The 18,612-nt window shown below is 42.0% G+C and overlaps 1 protein-coding gene across 3 annotated transcripts in view; it reads right to left on the reverse strand.

Moving 5' to 3' along the window:
* The window catches only part of LOC137439534 (Friend leukemia integration 1 transcription factor), a 35,587-nt gene that overhangs the window by 1,572 nt on the left and 15,403 nt on the right, over window positions 1-18,612 (reverse strand). For all 3 annotated transcript variants that reach the window (XM_068135371.2, XM_068135372.2, XM_078768114.1), the window contains 7 exons: window positions 9,523-9,752; window positions 4,429-4,583; window positions 4,003-4,206; window positions 3,777-3,842; window positions 3,622-3,678; window positions 3,258-3,305; window positions 1-2,947 (listed from right to left, as the gene is read on the reverse strand). The exon at window positions 1-2,947 is cut by the window's left edge and continues 1,572 nt beyond it. In XM_068135371.2, coding sequence (XP_067991472.2) covers window positions 2,400-2,947; window positions 3,258-3,305; window positions 3,622-3,678; window positions 3,777-3,842; window positions 4,003-4,206; window positions 4,429-4,583; window positions 9,523-9,752 — 1,308 coding nt within the window. In that variant the 3' untranslated portion in view covers window positions 1-2,399. The remainder of the gene's footprint in view (window positions 2,948-3,257; window positions 3,306-3,621; window positions 3,679-3,776; window positions 3,843-4,002; window positions 4,207-4,428; window positions 4,584-9,522; window positions 9,753-18,612) is intronic.

Below are 18,612 nucleotides of genomic sequence, written 5' to 3' on the forward strand. Positions count from 1 at the left end.
GATGAACTGATTAGATTTTGGGGTCACGAGATCAAAGGTCAGAGGTCATGTTAGGTAAAAATACTGTTACCGCGATAACTTGTGAACCAGTGATGGGATTCTGCCCAAATTGCCCAAATTTGGTACACTTATGTACAATGATGTAAAGACAAACTGCTTAGATTTTGGGGTCACGAGGTCAAAGGTCAGAGGTCATGTTAGTTAAAAAATACTGTTACCACAATAACTTGTGAACCAGTGATGGGATTCTGACCAAATTTGGTACAATTATGTAGAAATGATGTAAAGATGAACTGATTCGATTTTGGGGTCAAAGGACAAAGATCAAATTCTGTAATATGTCTATAACTTCAGAATGGCTGAAGTGGTCTAATTAAAACTTGGTACAGGTATGTATAATGATGTAAACATGAACTGATTAAATTTTGGGGTCAATAGTTCAGAGGTCATGTCAGGTAAAAATGTGCTAACTTGGGCACAGCTGAATGGATTTAAATCTAATTTGATACAAGTATTATAATGATGTAATAATGTGGGCGGAGGTATATCAGTCGACGTCGAAGAATGCCGTTCTAGTTTGAAAATGTTTTCAGAGCATCGGCAGGTAATCACACAATGTAGGTTTACCTGTTTACAATTCCCACATTAGGTGTTGTACACACATTATCTCCAGACTGGACGACTTCGTTCACTTTCTCGAATGCACCATTTCTCTCCAATCGTTCATCGAAAACATTGAGACTGTCTCCTTGTCTTATTTTGTTGTGGTACGATGTATTTTGTTCCAATGATGTAGAGATTTGTTCTGAAACGCAGCATGATACCAAGGCCTGATCGCTTGTCGTAGTGAAGCTGAAAGTTCTCACTCTACCTATCGGTGCCTACCAGACCACCTTAGCGCCACCCTGTGGCCCTGAAACATTTCACCAAGTGCAACAAGAAACTTTTTTTTGTCCTTAATTCTCAACGTTGAAAAAAAAAATCCATAACTTAAATGTGTCTGAAAAAAAGATTACACAAAGGAGCAGAACTGTCCCAGCTGCCCCAAAACAAGTCATTGGCAAAGGAATACACACACATACACACACGTACTCACAAACACACACACACACACACACACACACACACACACACACACACACATACATACATACACACACACATGTGCATATATATGTATATATACACTTACAAACTAAACGCACAGCGTTGTCCAACAACATAGATTGTTCCGATATCGCAAAACACTTTCACATGTTTAAAAATAAGAAAAGTCCATCACAAGATCAATCTGTGCCGTCGCTGTTTAAATGCTCAAGCAAGTTTTCCGCCCTTACTAGATGTGCCCATTGGCAAATCCCTGGAGAGGTTCTGCACGATCCGCTATCCTAGTGCAAGACCGACATGATGACCAATCCCGGCAGTTTGTCATTGTGATGCAAGAGGTGTATGACCCAACCAGGAAGGAAGGGTCTCGCACTAGCTCCTCGGGCCTGGGAGGAAAACTTGTTTACAGTTCATGCTTTGGTTGAGTTTAAACATTTTGGAAATGGTCTTGTGAGCTCTTAAATTTTAAAAAAAGTCAAACAAAGAAGATAAGTATCAAAAAAAGGTTCAAACAAACACGGCATCAGGAATATTACTCACTTTTAACAGTCCTCCCACCTCAAATGCTTTGGTTGTTCTGTCTTCAGTCCCTATAATTTCATGCAAGAAGAGGGTGGTTTGTGAAAAGTCCAAATTGGATCTTGGAAAAGTCCAGACTATTCTCATGGTGATAACTTTTGCAAACCCACTTAGCCATTTGCTCCTCTCTTTTTTTTCAGTGCTGGGCCTTTTCCATGGTGGTCCTGTGTGGATCATTTTCTGGTGTGGACGAAGTGGAAGCGAAACTGGTTGCAAACGACAAGTTTGTGAAGACTACGCCGATCAATTGACCTGCTAATTGTCTTTGTACCGGTAATAACTTTGATCGAGTTGATATTATAATTACTGACTACCTCGGCGATGTGAAGGACTATCATGCCACAGACAGGTATCTGTATGCTGTATCGGCTCAAAGGACACTTCTGGAGAGACATCGTTTATCTTTGCAGATGGGTAGGGACCTAAATTAACAGTCACCAAACCCACATGGAGCCACATAAGGTATCCACGGACAGTTAACCTGATTGGTTCACCTTGCGTGATCTGGGTGCTCAATTGTAACAAATTCCAATCTTTTCTGTTGATGAAACGAGTCTTTCTGTATGAACAAGTGTAACCGGTTTCCACCGTCAAGCATAATATACAGAAAAAGGTGTCAATGGTGGAGAGGTGTAAACATCTCACAGATTCCAGCATCCATGAAGAAGGCCGTGGTCTGGAACCTAAAACCTGGAGGTGTAGACCAAGAGCCATCAGTAATAAGTCCCAACATTGCTCACCACGTGGCTTGGGGAACGAGCGGTATTCTGACCGGGATACGCCACACCGGGTGGCTGTTGTCCTCCCCAGAACTGTCCCGATGCAGAAGTGAATAAGGTGCCACCTCTGGAAGACATCGTTGTGATGACTTCAGGAACCATCCCCACAAAGCCTCCTTTCACGCCAGACCCTGTTAAGACCTGCCCGTAGGGTATCTCGACCTGGTACTTGAGCGCCGCCGCAGCGTCTGGAGGATGAGGTTGCATGGCTTGAGCGATTCCATGGAAGTCGAACTTGTAAGCGTAACGCTTCCCATGAACCTTGGTCATGATGTTCTTGTCGTAGTAGTAACGGAGGGCCCGGCTGAGCTTATCGTAGTTCATGTTAGGCTTGCTCTTTCGCTCTCCCCAACGCCTTGCCACCTCGTCTGGGTCGGTCATTTTGAACTCTCCATTTGTTCCTTCCCACGTGATGCAGGATGCATTACCGCTGTCCGACAACAGCTCCAGCAAGAACTGCCACAGTTGAATTTGACCACTTCCTGCAGCCACACCAGAAGGCATTATTGAATTGTCCAAGCTTCAAGCCATCCAGATAAGATGTTTAACCACACTCGAGGCTCGGCCCTCATCAAATATTTCATCCAAACACATAGGTGCATCTGATCTCACCTTCTTACCTGACTCTACAGATGCCGATTCAAATTGATTGTCCAATTTCCCATTCTCTCCTCTAATTGGCTTTCATTTACGGTTATTGTTCATTCACTTGTGTCCATCAGACTCGTTCAGTCATTCACCTCCCTCCATCAACCATGACACGTTATTTTACCTGATGGGCGGCTTCCTTACCGGGGTTAGCCAGGCGGCTGCTCGTTGGACCAAGTATTTGGTATGGGTCTGGAGATGTGACGCAGTCAACGTAGACAGGTGGACACACATGCAAACAGCAAGCGAGTTTGTTAGCATCATGTGCAGTCAGATTGTCAAAATCTATATCATTATCTGGCATGTTTCTTTTGTCTTTATCTTTAATATTTCCATATTGGGTCACATGACCAGTCAATTGACTTTTACTTTTAATACCAAAGCATTTCTAAGTCAACAACCCGGAAGGAAAGCGAATAGATTGACCGTTTGATCAGTAATGCATATAAATGGCATGGACATTATTTTTCGGACAAATCTGTAGACAGAGGCAGTGACGTGAACTTACCTGGCTGCACCCTGTGAGTTTCTTCAATATCTTGCCCAGGTGAGCAGTTCTCACCACCTATGGATGCAGGACATACAAAGTAATGAAATATTTTTTAGAAAGAATGAATAATCAAACGTGTTCGAGTCTGTCGTTCATACAAATGATTATCTTACCTTGTTTTGTTCCGTTTTGTGCTGACTGTTCGCTGTAACCTGGCACAGGAGGGTAAGCCAAACTTCCTGCAAGACACAGGTACCCGTAGTCTGTGGAGGACTTCACATGGCAAGGATAAACTACTTTGCTCGATCTCACTTTTAACCTGTGGTGATCACAACGAGTTTGACTATTCATTTTACCTGCTGCCCTTTTCCTTCCCTACCCACTTGATCCCCAAATTACCCTCTCTGAGGTAATTCAAGTGTGCAAACAAGACGCTTGTGTTGTATGACGACGTCAGTTGTTCCATCCCCTCTTTCCCAAGGCGCAGCAGTTGAGGACCAGCTATTCCGCGAAACGCGCTGGACTGTAGGCCTGGGAGAGAGAACTCCCTCATGGCCCAGCCGAGCCATTGGCTTACGTGCTCGCAGGTCCACAAGGCTGGGTCTACGGGTAGTGGGATGAGATTAGGGTAGAGACCAGATTAATACTTCGGGGAAGCCTGAAGGACTTCTTGTTAATTCGGTTTTCATGAAACAGCCTCTATAACAGGTTGGAATTCAGTATAGGCCTGAAACATTACTGATATTGCTTGTTTCTTTGGAATACATTTGCAGGTGCTTGTACACGTCATACGTCATATTAAAACAAATTTCTGTTTTAAATTACCTGCTGGTACAATAACCCTCTTCTCATTGGTGGTCATATTTGGCGGTGGTGAAGAACTTTTATCATCAGGAAAGTTGTAGGCCTCGGATGCGACAGGATCTGCGACGGTGGCCATATTGTTTCCTTTGTGTGCGATGTGATCATTCGGAGACACTCTGCGGGCGAGAGTGCGGTGCGGACAGTCATGTAGAGTTTGGATTATTTACGCTTACCTTCACAGTCGACTGGACATCGACCTTGACTGGAAGACTTCAGTTGTGGTTTTGGTGTTACTTGTAACCTAGACCTCGGTGCCATTAGCACGTTTATCTCCTGATGGTAGGAATGTGCTGTGAGCTGGAGGAATGCAATGAAATCGCTATCTCAAACTATATTTTGTGGAATTGATAATGAGAGCAAATCCCAATTGCGACAGGCCAATAATTCGGCGATTTAAAGCGGCTCTGGTTAAAAAAATCCTGATCCAATGAGCTCATGTGATCGAGCAATATCCATAAGTCAGTCAGTAAGTCTAAACACTTCAGTCATTATAACTTGAACCAAACACACGATTTTGATGAAATTTGGCCACAAGCTTCATATCTGATGCTTAGCGAAGGTGTATTGACCGCATCAAAATCTGCGCTCATTAACCGGTTGAAATCAGGCCTAAAACGCTAAACATTCCTGCCCTATCCTACAGGAGGTACTGAAAACATGACCTGTAAACATGTATTGCTGTAATCGGCATTGAGAGGGCTTCCATTCAACCAATCACGTGACCAGAGTCTGCGCATAAACAAAATTTTGCTTATTTATGACATTATTGACCGTTGCTCCTGATGCCAGGTAAGCTTAAGGACCTGCGGTCCTTTTTTTTCCTTTATGGTGCCAGCTTCGGTACGTGCTGTTAATCGCCATTCCTGTGTGGTCTTTGAGCAAGGTGCTGTGATGGGCCCTTCTTTATCCTGCACGTGAGACGAGGAGTCAGTTTTAACCCTCGACTGGGCCTCCAAAAAACTGCACCTCTGACTTGGGAGGTCGTGTGTTAATGATGTTGTGATCATCAGACATGGGAAGTCATTTTTTTGATGTTGTGATCCTCAAACATGGCGGGTCACGTGTTATTGTTGTGATCCTCAGACATGGCAGGTCACATGTTGGTGTGATCCTCAGACGTCGCAGGTCATATGGTGTTGTTGTGATCCTCAGATATAGCAAGTCACATGTTGTGACCCTCTGACATAGCAGGTCATATGGTATTGTTGTGATCCTCAGACATCGCAGGTCATATGGTGTTGTTGTGATCCTCAGACATTGGAAATCATTTGTTGATGTTGTTAAATACTGTTCTATTATTGGTCAGTTTGTTCAACATTGTAGACAGGAAATCCCATTACAGGACCTCCGTTTATTAGGTACATAGGGCAAAGTATTTGACCACCTTCCACCACCTTTTCCCAATGTGCTGCAAGCATGTCCATTCCATTTCCTCTTCACCTTTAAAAAAAAAATTCCCTTCACACTCACCTGCCCTACTTTTTTCTCTTCTTTATCTCCCCTTCTCTTCCTTCATTCAGTTTTTATTTTCTCAAGTACACCCGCCAGTTTGTGTGCAATAAACGGATGGCCTCTTGACCCCCTGGATCTTATGCATTGAGAATGTGGTAGGTAGCCATTGTTTTTTTTTGTGGTAGTCGATGAAATGTGTGGATAAATTGTTCTGAAACATCTCTCATCCAACATGACATGAGAACTGTCGATCAAACTGGGAATTCTAAGACTTGTTTAAGTGTGAACCATCGTTGAAGAAGCCTAGATAATAGGCCATAAACATTATTATTCGCCAATCTATTAACGGTGAGATTTTCCTATTCCCCTGTCTAGCATCCCTCGGGTAGTTCCACCAGAGTTTTAAGAGGTGAAAAGCTTCAGTGCCAGTTAGCAACCTAACCTTTGTTAACCTGGGACGGGTTTCAACACTTGCTTGGTAGTTAACCTCTCGACTCTCATTGATCATGACTAACGCCACTGTGTCCAGATAATTCATTTGTAACTACAGAGTTACACATCACCATGCATAATGTTCATAGAAAACACAACACCCTGTGCAGTCTTGGGAAACGGTGGCATGGGCGGGGTCTGCGAGTGGCAAATTTGATTGGTCGTGATGACGTAAAATGCGGTGATACTTTGTCCAAATACTGCTAAACAGTAGGTTTTTGAAAGTGCCAATACGGCTATTTGTGTTCTTCATTGTTGAAGTGTATAATTATAATTGAATTGAAATAAAATTAAGATTTTAAAGGTCGTAGAAAAAACTAGAACAATGCGACTGTGTCGCCAATATGCCTCCGCAAAGTCCCACAACCGGTAGATGCCCTCATTCATTGTCCTAAAAATAAACGAGTTTGAATTGAAATCCCGTCAGCTGTTTTCAAGTATCACATTTTCACCAGCCATGGCAGATGTCACATCGATCGGTGAAGCGGTTTCAGAGAAGGGATTTTTTTTAAATATCAGCTTTCAAGCTAATATGGCTGCCATACCACATCACATATGACCGAAAAAATGTACACTCTGCATATGTATGGATAGGGGATCACGTTTGTGAAGTTTCATGTTGATTGGATAAGGTTTGTTTTTTCTATCCAAGATGGCAGCCAAACCACGTGACATACGACATCATCATTTTCAAACTATATTCAATAGTGGTGTTAGATTGAAACATTTTTGTTTTTTAAAAACTTAAACATAAGAAACGATTAAAACATAAGGAATTCGATTAAAACATTTTTGGCTGGTATACCACTTCACCTATGATGTCATCATTATCATTCTTTTCTTACCCATTTGGGAGTACTTCACAATGTGCCAAGTTTAAAATTTTTCCGTTCAGCGGTTTCCGAGAAATAACTTTTTAATTATTTGCGTTTAATCCAAGATGGCTGCCATAACACGTGAATTATTACATCACAATTATAAAAACATTCTGCATGGGTGTCACTCCTACCCTGAAAGTTTCGTCTCAATCGGACATATGGTTGCTGAGAAAAACGAGGTTTAGTCTGCATTAACGGACGGACAGACGTACGGACGGACGAGTAACCCGAAAACATAATGCCTTCGGGGGCGGAGGCATAAAAATTCTGGAAGTTTATCGCCATTGATGCAGCATCTTTTACATCGCCCTATTTAACACATTTTATTAGTTATTCATGCCTGTTGTTTGTGTCCTTTATGACATCCCTAAAATCGCTCGGTTTCTTTTTTGCAATGATTTTCAATTTTGTTTGCCAGTCAGGCAGACAGATTAAAATATTATTTCACTCCTCTTTGCGCATGTGCGATCGGGCCGAATTCGGAGCCAATGCACTGTTAAACTACAAGTTTAAACTACGTGTTCAAAATTTAACATTCAATTGCAATCAAGTTGTTCCTCAATCATAAATTGACGTTTGTCTACCTGTCTGTCTTTCTGCAGTGTGAACCAATTGATTAACCCTGCTTTTCACTTCGCGTGCGTGGGGTAACGATGCAATTACACCCTACCTCTCCCTCTCGCTGGATCATCAAAATACTTTTAACAACACAATTTGTGCCAACAAAAGGTAACGCTACTGTTGGTGTGAAGTGTACTTCAAGTGGGAAGTCGAGGAATGATAACTATAATGTGAGCAGATTTTGCTGCCTTTTGCTAAAACTGCACCTCGGGTGTATAAGTAAGTAATATAAGTCTGTTTTATATATAAGTCTGTTTTTATATATAAGTTATATATAAGTTATATAAGTTATATAAGTTATAAGGAATTATTATATATAACTTATTATTATTATATTATATATATTTATTATTATAATATATTTATTATATTTTATTATTATATTATTATATTATATATTTTATTATTTATATATATTATATATATTATATATATTTATTATTATTATATATATTATTTATTATTATTATTATATATATTTATTATATATTATATATTTTATATATATTATATATTATATATTATATATTATATATAGAATATAAGGAATTATAAGGAGTTATAAGGAATTATATAAGTTATATATATGTTATTTTATATATAAGTTATATAAGTCTTCTTTTATATAAGTCTGTTTTCCACATAATTTCCACTTATTCGGGCCAAGTGCACATTCATACAAGGTAGACCAACAAAAAGGGACAACATAAAAATCGACCTAGATACAACAATACAGAAGCTAGACAATGAAGCCTCTTGCAAATAAATACCTTGGAGTAGAAGAGGGCCACCAAATTTGTCATAAAAATGCACAAAACAATTACCAAGGAATACCTGATGCAATAAGCAAAGAGATATCCCGAATTCTCAGCAAATCTTTTATCTGACAAAGGAGAAGCTAAATCCGGTGAATCAACTATACTAGGGCGACCTGATCATCTTTTTGATCATCGTGTGGCGTCTTGAGAAAACGGAAATGGTTTGTGAATTTCTGCTCATCTAGCATTCTTTCACCAACTGCATTGACCATTACTGTCAATATACGGAGGTCTTTCGATTCCTTGGACCTCTTCGGGACACCTGATTGTCATGAGAATGAAACTGATTATTTAACAGAATAGTCTCCTTTCTTCTGTATTTTCTACGAGGCTAACCCCCGCTCTAGCGGGGAAAATGGCCTTAAAACGATCATTCATTCATTCATTCTTCTGTATTTTCTACAGTGACTCGGGTTTTTTTTTCTTTCTCGTAGTGTTCGTATGCGTACTCTAAAGATCCCATTTTAGGTAACCCATTTTGGGTGATGAAAGAGACCTTTTGGTGCCATCTGATTGTTGCATCCTTGGTCTACACCACAGCTCAACGTTGGCACATTTTTATCCAATGGTGCACATTTACTCAACTTCATGCTGCATTATAATATTGTAGGATGGTGAAATTGGTCTTGTTATTTCAGCTGGACTGGTAAACAATGAATGGTCTTTGTCGTTAAAGACCATGCCGTCATTCCCCATTGACAGCCTTAGCACGTATGCAATTGAATGGTCGTCATGTGGTCTCTGTGCCCTTAATCCATGATGGCTTTTCCCAATCCAGACAGCCATACCCTCACCTTGCCACAGCCCCGTTGAACTGATCAAACTCCCTCTTCACTTCCACTGCAGGTGGTCGTCCACCCGCCTCTCCCTCCCAGGCCTCGGATGGCAGGCTTTGCGGTGGCCTATTTCCCATTGCGAACTCTGATGCTGGAACGGACTCGGCCATGTCGGGGGCCGGAGGCTGGAGGGCAGTTGTGGAAATGTCAAACAAAGGCGCAGGTCCACTTGCCGCACCCTCGCCTTCCTGCAGGCAAGGAGGCAGGAAAGGCAGCACACAATAGCTTTTAGAGGGAGAGGGAGATAGCAAGAAATCTGTGAAACATTTTCACTTCCTACCATTCTTCCACAACACAAACACATGTATATATATCTGTTACACGTACACGAGCTTTAGTGTTTGCTTCTCAATTTCTTTCACCAACTGGATAGTTCCTTGAACGTTTTCATCCAGAACTTTATCGCATTTCAATGTTTTTTTGCTTTTTTGTTTTTTTGTTTTCTTTGCTTTTTTGTTTCAATGTTGCTGGAAGTTTTTTTGTTAAAATTTTAATAGTCCAAAGCCAACTCCAGATATAAATACAGAGGGAAAATGGCAGGAGAGGTGGTGGGTCAGAGGGGTGAGGAAGAGCATGAGTGAGAAAGGTCCAGCACATTGAAGTTAACATTTGGGCCATGGGTCCCAGCTGCTGTTCCTTCTACAACTGAAGCTCCGCAGTGGCGGGTGTTCAGGCATGATAAGAAATACTAGAATCCAACTTTGTTGCTGAGGTTTGAAGTAAAACCTCAGCGGTGAGAGGCGGGCAAGGCCGAGGAGATGGCTTGTTTTTCAGTTGTAAAAATAAATAAATAATACCGATATCAGTTAAAAAGAAGGAACAAATACAATAATTGTAATTGAGAAATAACGACTTCCTGTTTCCATGACCATTCGGGTGTTGTCTTTATTGACACGTCTTTATCCCATGGTGGATACCCGAGGAGTCAGGCGATGGTGGTGCTGAGGTTACGCTTCACTGTGTTAGTGTACCCTCGAATGTTCCAAGTTAACTACTTATTACTTAGTTACAATCTCTAGCTGTGTGCTGTCGACGTTACTAGATCTCATCAAAATACTTATTGTGTGAATTGGGACAATTTCACGACATAGATCCCACTGTGAACTGCCACATTGGTGCAGGTTGCACATAAAACAAAAATGTAGGTCACACTGGCCTTCAGAGGGGGCGTTCAGGTAACTGTTATACCTGTGCATCCACTGAGATGCATTTCTAGTAATACGCCACTGTGCTTTGGACAGATCCATAATTTCTGTCTCTATTTGCTTTTCTTCCTTTGGTTCTCCAAAGTTCCACCACTCAAGTTAGTTTGTTTGGCGGGCAAAAAACAAACCAACTCTGAGATAAACTAACGTGTATCAGAAGCAAACTGAAGGAAATAAATGGAAATTATAAAGGATAGCTAATTACAGTAAATAATAGATGCAGAACGAGGCAGAAAAGCGATCAAATGTCCCTAAAATGCTCTTTTGCGTGCGGAAGCATCTGCAACAAACGATAACACATCTTTCACTTCCTTCTGCTTGCTTTCTCTACAACGCTACCAAGTCCTCTCCCAACCTACCCCCGCTATCAACCCCCCCACCCCCACCCCTCACCATCCACCCATTCAATATACCGTACATATCCAATTCCAGTTTAAATCCACCCACTGTTTCTACTGCCATGACCTTTCCAAAGAGACCATTCCATGTATTTTCCACTCTTTCCTTCTCTTCTCCTCCAACTTTTCTATCTTGAAGTTCAATTTCCTTATGAATCCAACTTCCATCCATATTCGCACGACCCCTCTTTGATTACGAACAGTTCAACTCGATTCTCCGAGTGTTTATACTACCGGTTTCTACATCCCAGTATTGTTTTCCCAAATATATATTTAATTTGAACACTTTCAAGGACTGACTGAATAACTACACCCTACAATCTGCAAACCTGGTACATTTACAGCCACCTGTTGAGTCCGACAACTTGTTCCAAATTCTGACCATAAACTCGACTTGGCAAAAAATAGGAAACTTAGTTCTGAGTTATTCTTTAGAAATCCCCAAAACATTCATTAGACTTGTTGCTGAGCAACAATTGGAATAATATGAACAAAAGCAACTCGGTAGAGCACATACCTCCACCAGGCTGAACAGTTTACGTTTTGTCGATCTACAAATAAAAGAGGGCCAATGCACGGCCAAAAACAGGGCATTATGCCCTGCCTTGCCAACAATAATTATTACACCAAGTATAAATAGAAAACTCTTTGGTCTATAGTAAGAGGTCATGTGACTTCAAGTAACCGACTATAGTCCTACCCATAAGTTGTGTTTATTGCTCTCGTTCAACAATCGTGGGAAAGCAGAAGCATCTCGGTGATGTCATAAGAGACGTTATAATGGGTATCTGTGCAGACGCCTTGTCCTTCACCGCAATGTCTGCACTGTCCATCGAGATAGTCTATTGGATGACTAGAGAATAGCAAGTACAACAACCTTTCTAAGAGACAACTATCGGGGACGCCTCCTTGCAGTGGTTGTACCTCCCAATGCAACTCAGGGGCCAGATCTTCCCCATTCTTCCCTGCTGCCCGAATTCGTAGACCAGACAAGGCACATCGATTTTCAATCGAGCATTTTTTTTTTTTTAATACATTGTCAAGACTCGTGTAAGAGCTGGAACGTGGAACGGATCAGGGCGCAACAGAACAAATTGTACAGTAGAAAGAGATGGGGGAAATGCCAACAGCATGGCCGATAGAGAAAATGAATTAAGACAGACAAGAAGGGATGTGTGGGTACGGATTAGGGGTAGGGGATAATGCATGAGAAGGGGGTTGATGGTGGACCATGTGTGCCCTGCAAAAACCTAGTGGGGGACAGAGCAGAGGATGCAAGACCAGAAAGGAGGCGGAAGAAGACAGAGAGACCACAAAACTGTCTACAATGGCAAAGTGATAGGTCCATAGACCCAGCTTTCCAATGCCTTGACTCCATAGCCTCAGCTTTATGGGAGATTCAAATGATCTTGGAAGCCTTCGTTTCCATGATATTAAGCTGAGCATGGTGGAGGAAGGAGCACCAGTCTGCAGGGGAGAGCAGTACTCCATAAAGTTGTGGATGAAAGCCATGTAGATAGATAGATAGGAGTTCAGGTGTGCCAGGAAAAGGACTCTGCATGACAAGCATTCCCAGTCGGCAACTGGCTTTGGAGGCCAAATTTGAAATGTTGTTTGCCCAAGAAAGATCATTTCTGATCGTGAGACCCAAAAGTTTGTGACTGACCTTTTTTGAGAGGGTTGTAAAGAAAGTAGATGGGAGGGCTTTTGCCGTACGGTCCTTTCAGAGAGAGATTTGGACGAAACATGGTGGACACGTTGGGTGTGTGACAAGGACTAATTGATTTGATATTTATGAAGACGTGGATCCGGATACTGCAATCTTTTTAGTGATTCTTCGCCATTGAGAGATTAGGCCAAAACGATATGAGCTTGTAGCACAATATCTTAAATTTATGAACGGGTTATAACAATTGCAATGACCGGTGTTCTCCAGACAGTGAAGCCATTTGCAATCAATTTAAACAATCCACGGCTCTTATTCTTACAATACACAACCTCACCCCCAGCCAACCTAGTCTACAGTATGCCATCTTACCAAGAACCTGCCAAGTTATGTGGATATTTGTAGTTCGGATCAGTCTGGGGTCGATCGATTCTAGCCGGGAATCAGAGCTTTGTGTCATTCCTCCAATTCTTTGATTTCTATACTGCTTGGCATAAAGCCAAGGAAGATCCTTTTGTAGTATTCAGAACAGCGCTTGGTCTGAATTGAAGTTTCAGAATTTTGTCATAGAAGATATCCTAAATAATCATCCATGAGCACCCTGCATTGTTTGTGCAGTGATGAAGGTAGCTGTAGATGAGCTTAGGTACATCATTCCCAGATATTTGACAGATATTCCAAGGGATTGAGATCATGAGATTCATTGGTGAGGGAAGATGTGTGATGCCACTTTTATATTCTCCTAATCTGCACAAAATTGGCCTGAAAAAAGATCACATCCTCATTTGTTTTCCTATTCTTCGCATTGATATGTTTTTCGCACAGGTGACCTCTTCCTGAAGTTCATAATTCATAGTTATTGATTTTCCCATCCGGATTTCTGCCATTGGCAAATCCTCCCTTCTTGATTTGGTTATGATCAACTTCTACAACAATGTCTCATGCTCTTCCTCGGCTCCAATTGGTTCAACCGATCATGTGCTTGTGAAGGTCAACGTCTCTCTAGCCTTTCTCAGAGAAGGCTTTAGGGCCAGTGAGTATGGCAGTTCACTCAGGCAAACTGGCAAGCAGCCATCTATCTTCAGGACTGGTCTCTCATAACTATCCCCTCCTGATATCAACTCAGCCTAGCAATTCTTCCACAGAAACCTGCTTCCCCTTATGCAAAATCCATCCCATCCATCCCATCTAGTCATCAGTTATCATACCCATTACCCATCCTCCCACCTATGGTACACTGAATCATGTGGTGAGGCAGTTGCCATGAAACAACTTGCCTTCTCCTCGTGGAAGGCAAATCCAACGGAAGGCAATCTCAGATCATTGCACAAAGCCTGCACCAAGTGTGTGTTACCTCTCCAAGAGAGCCAGAAAACATCTGTCCAATCTCAAGAATGAACTTTCGATCTTGTCACCCTCTTCTAAAACCTGGTGGAGGATTGCTAAGTCTGTCTCTGGTGTATGCTCCCACTCCATCCCATTCCAATCTTCAAATGGCACCACAGCCAACTCCGCTCGTGAGAAAGCTGAATGCCTCAATTCTATTTGCTTCCAAATATTGTCCCTAACCCCTCGCTGTCTGTATCCACCATTCCCTGTCGTACCCAAGTGCTCCCAGACTGTCTTTTGCACATGAGAAGGTGGATACGTTTCTGGGAACCCTCAACTCTGATTCTACAACTGGACTGGATGACATCAGTTCACATTTCCTATAAACCCGCTCTGCCTCTCTTGCACTTCCTCTTTCTGCCCTTTTCACCATATCATTAGCCTTAATTATTATTCCATTCGCTTGGAAGTCAGCCAACATCACTGCATTACATATGCTAGAACAACGCTCGGTCGAGCGCATACCTCCACCAGGCTGAAGAGTTCACATTTTGTATCCCATTGATAGGCCTAATCTGGATCTTAACCAAAAGCTAATCATCGTTTTCTTGTCACCTACCCACTCATCCACCTAGTTTTGTTATAACCCGACTATAACTTTGAATTATTGTGCTATATATTGTTTTGGCCTTGTCTCTCAATGGTGAAGAATCACTTTTAAAATTCTAGTATCCGGATCTGGACCTTCACCACCCTTGCCACACAGCCCACGTCTTCACCAAGTTTTGTCTGAATCTCTCTCTGAAAGGGACAGTATGGCAAGCTCTCCCATATACTTTCATAACAATCCTCTCAAAGAAGTTCAGTTGCAATCTTTTGGGTCTCACTATCTGCCATTACCTTTCCTGGGGAAACCACATTTCCAAGCTGGCCTCCAAAGCCAGTCGCCAACTAGGCATCCTCCGCCGTGCGAAGTCCTTCCTTGGCACACCTGAGCTCCTATCCATCTACAAGGCTTTCATCTGCAGTGACTGGTGTTCTCCAGAAAATCTTGCTCTTCCCTCCCTCCAGTCCTTCAGATTGATAAGCCATCATCATCCCTTGACGTCTCCCATGTCAACTCGTTACCTTTTTTTGTTATCACTGACTTTTCCCATTCTGTTCACCTATACCTTTTTGTTGTCTGTATTTATTCTGCCGGTTAGCTGTCCCACCTTTGCGCGCTGCTCGCAGGCCTATTTTACTGCCTCGCCATGCCTCTTGCAGGCCCACTTCCATCCCTTCTCATCATACTCTCTGTGCCCCTTGTCCACATTTTATTCTCTTCTCCATTGTCGATGCATTTATCTGTGACCCTGTGTTGCTCTTATTCCATGGCGTTTGTCCTCTCTTCAAGAAAAGTAAAATGCAACTAAGACTTGGCTAGGAATGGCCTGTGTTTGAGTATTCCTTGCATATACCCATTGCAATATCAACTCTGGAAAGACAGAATCTATCATTTCCATTCATTATTCGAGTCCCCTTTTCATTGGAGGAGAGTTGCCGATTCCAGAAATAACACTGCCGTATGTACTCACCCTTCGTCAGTGAGCGAACCGCCCTATATATGCCTCAGTCTTCAGAGATGAAAAATACCTCGCATTGCTCAAAGCTTTGGACTCCATCTTGTCACCAAATTCCGGATGATTCACAGCGTCTCCAGCACATAGCACTGAGCTATACTTGAAGACATTGTTTACAAAGGCATTTTCACAAAGAGCTGAACGGGTGCCAGCAAGAAACTTGGCATATGGCAGAGTTTGTCCAGATGTTGTCTGCTTTGAGGCAAGGTTAGACATGTGGTCTATTCTAATGTGTTTTTTATTCATTGAAGGTCCTGTACTTGTATTACTCAAACATTGGGCATGATCTACAATTTCACAAGAGGATGGGATTCTAACCCCGTTTGCATCCACGATGGAAGCCCGGATTTTTGCTCCGATCAAACCGAGGTGAGGCATTACAAAGAATTGGGAAATAATGGTCCAGAACATAAAAAATTCACAAAGGGGTCAATGAAATAATATTGTGAGAAAGTCGCCTTTATTTTGTGGATTCAAGGAGGTCTTTGGGAACTATATCTCAAGAATCAGGTGCGGACAACACGCACACGGAGTTTTCATTTAGATCGACAGCATTGAATGAACTACAATGGTGTCTGAGGGTGCCAGGAGGATGAGGAGACAACACCATCATTGGTGAAACGTCGTTCATTTGGCCGAAGGAAATGGGCCATTGAGGTGTGGAACAGGACTTTTGATTGACTAAACACTTGGCGAGCGGAGCTGGGATGTGAGAATATGTCAGCAATGCGGGAAACAACCAGAAACAATGCCAGAAGATCGGAATCATTTCGTTGCCCAGTCAGCAAGAGAAAAATGTCCAAAGCTGAGTAACACAAATAGTCGTGCTGAATATTTATATTTAGAGTCACAGTGACCGACGTCAGGGAATGGGGTACTTTTGAGACTCGAGTAGTTTATTGTAGTCTGGCAAACAATGAGGTTTGTAGAATGCACCACATTTGGCATCGATTCCATGGAGGCGTAAATGACATCCTTTGATATTTGGTACCATTTATCAATGACGGCTGAGTAACTGTCAAAAAATTATTTTTTGGATGAGCCATGAAGCAATGGCATGACTCATCTCAAACATGCTCAATGGGATTGATATCGAGGCTCTTTGCCTATGGTGACCAGGGTAGACATGATGGGTTCCTTAAAGCAGTTCGGTAGCACATATGGCCAGTGGAGTTGTCATCCTGTAAGCACCAAACCATAATGTGGATGCACGAGCACCATGGAAGACTATACTTGGGACGTTTTGATCTCAAAAGATACACCATTGGTGTCACGCAGCCTACATGGACTGAGAAGGTCCTAAGTCGTGCCAGCTGAAAATTCCCCAGACCATTACTCCTACTCCGGCGGTCTGAACCACTGCCATATGTTAATTATTTCCCAATTGTTTCGTTTTCCACCCACACATGAATCCATCAGTGCATCAAAAATGGTGTTTGGCTGTCCGAGACCAGTCTGTGTTCATTCACATCGACAACATTGGCAAATGCATTCGGTGTATTTCTAGTGGAATTATGGGATTTCCGGAGGGTATGGGATGTTAACAAGGACAATGCAATGGAATATGTTTTGATTGCATCCCATGGCTTCCCACGTTGTGCCCTGCGTTTCAGCAAATATCCTCACTCAGGCTCTTCCTGAGCTCACACTTCGACTCACTTATGAATCTATTTCTCCATTTTTGTTTTTTCTTTGTTTGCTAATTGACTTCAGAGAGTCACATGATGAAAACCTTCCATCAGCTGGATATATCCCCACCCTTGAAAGATAGCTAATCCTGGTATATACTCATCCTATGAAATGAATGACAATGATGCTGCACTTCTCATTTATATATACCGAGCAAATGACTTGCAACAACACAGCACGTGATGGCTTCACTGAGCTGAGGGAGTCAAAAAAAAGTATACACAATGTCAAAAAAGTTAAACATCAGAAAAAACACCATGGAAACCAAAGAAAACTAGAACGGCACTCAGGAGAGAGCACACCTCCACCTGGTTGGACATATCACTCAATGGTGAAGAATCACTTTAAAAATTCTGCGAGCTGGATCCGGATCCAGATCTTCACCAAAATTGAATCGAATCGACACAACCTGTCCAACAAGTTTCGTCAAAATCCATCAATAACTTTTTGAGATATCCTGCTATGTATCGTTTTTGGCCCCATCTCCCAATGGTGAAGAATCACTTAACAAAATTAAATAATTCTCATATCCCAATCCATATTCAGATCTTCACCAAAATCTAAACGATTCTTCCTTGTCAGACACACAACTTGTCCACCAAGTTTCGTCCAAATCCATCAATAACCTTTTTGAGATATCCTGCTATGTATCGTTTTTGGCCCCTATCTCCCAATGGTGAATAATTACTTTAAAAATTAAATAATTCTCATATCCCAATCCATATTCAGATCTTCACCAAAATCTAAACGAATCTTCCGTGTCACACACACAACCTGTCGATCAGGTTTCGTCCAAATCCGTCCACAACGTTTTGAGATATCCTGCTGTGTATCGTTTTTGGCCCGATCTACAATGGTGAAGAATCACTTAAAAATTTTACGATCCGAATCCGAATCCGGATCTTCACTAAAATCGAATCATTTCGTCCTTGTCACATACGCCACATCTCTGCCAAATTTCGTCCCAATCCGTCCACAACTTTTTGAGATATTTTGCTCACAAACGGACAGACAAACTGATGAACAGACAGACAGGGGTGAAAACATAACCTCATCCACCTTTGGTGGCGGAGGTAATAACTTGTACCAGTGATAATATTGCTCGAGGAATAATAAACAAAACCAATATCGTTTAAAGA

Source organism: Myxine glutinosa, chromosome 14 (genome assembly GCF_964187855.1).
Source record: "Myxine glutinosa chromosome 14, kmMyxGlut1.1, whole genome shotgun sequence".
NCBI lineage: Eukaryota > Metazoa > Chordata > Myxini > Myxiniformes > Myxinidae > Myxine > Myxine glutinosa.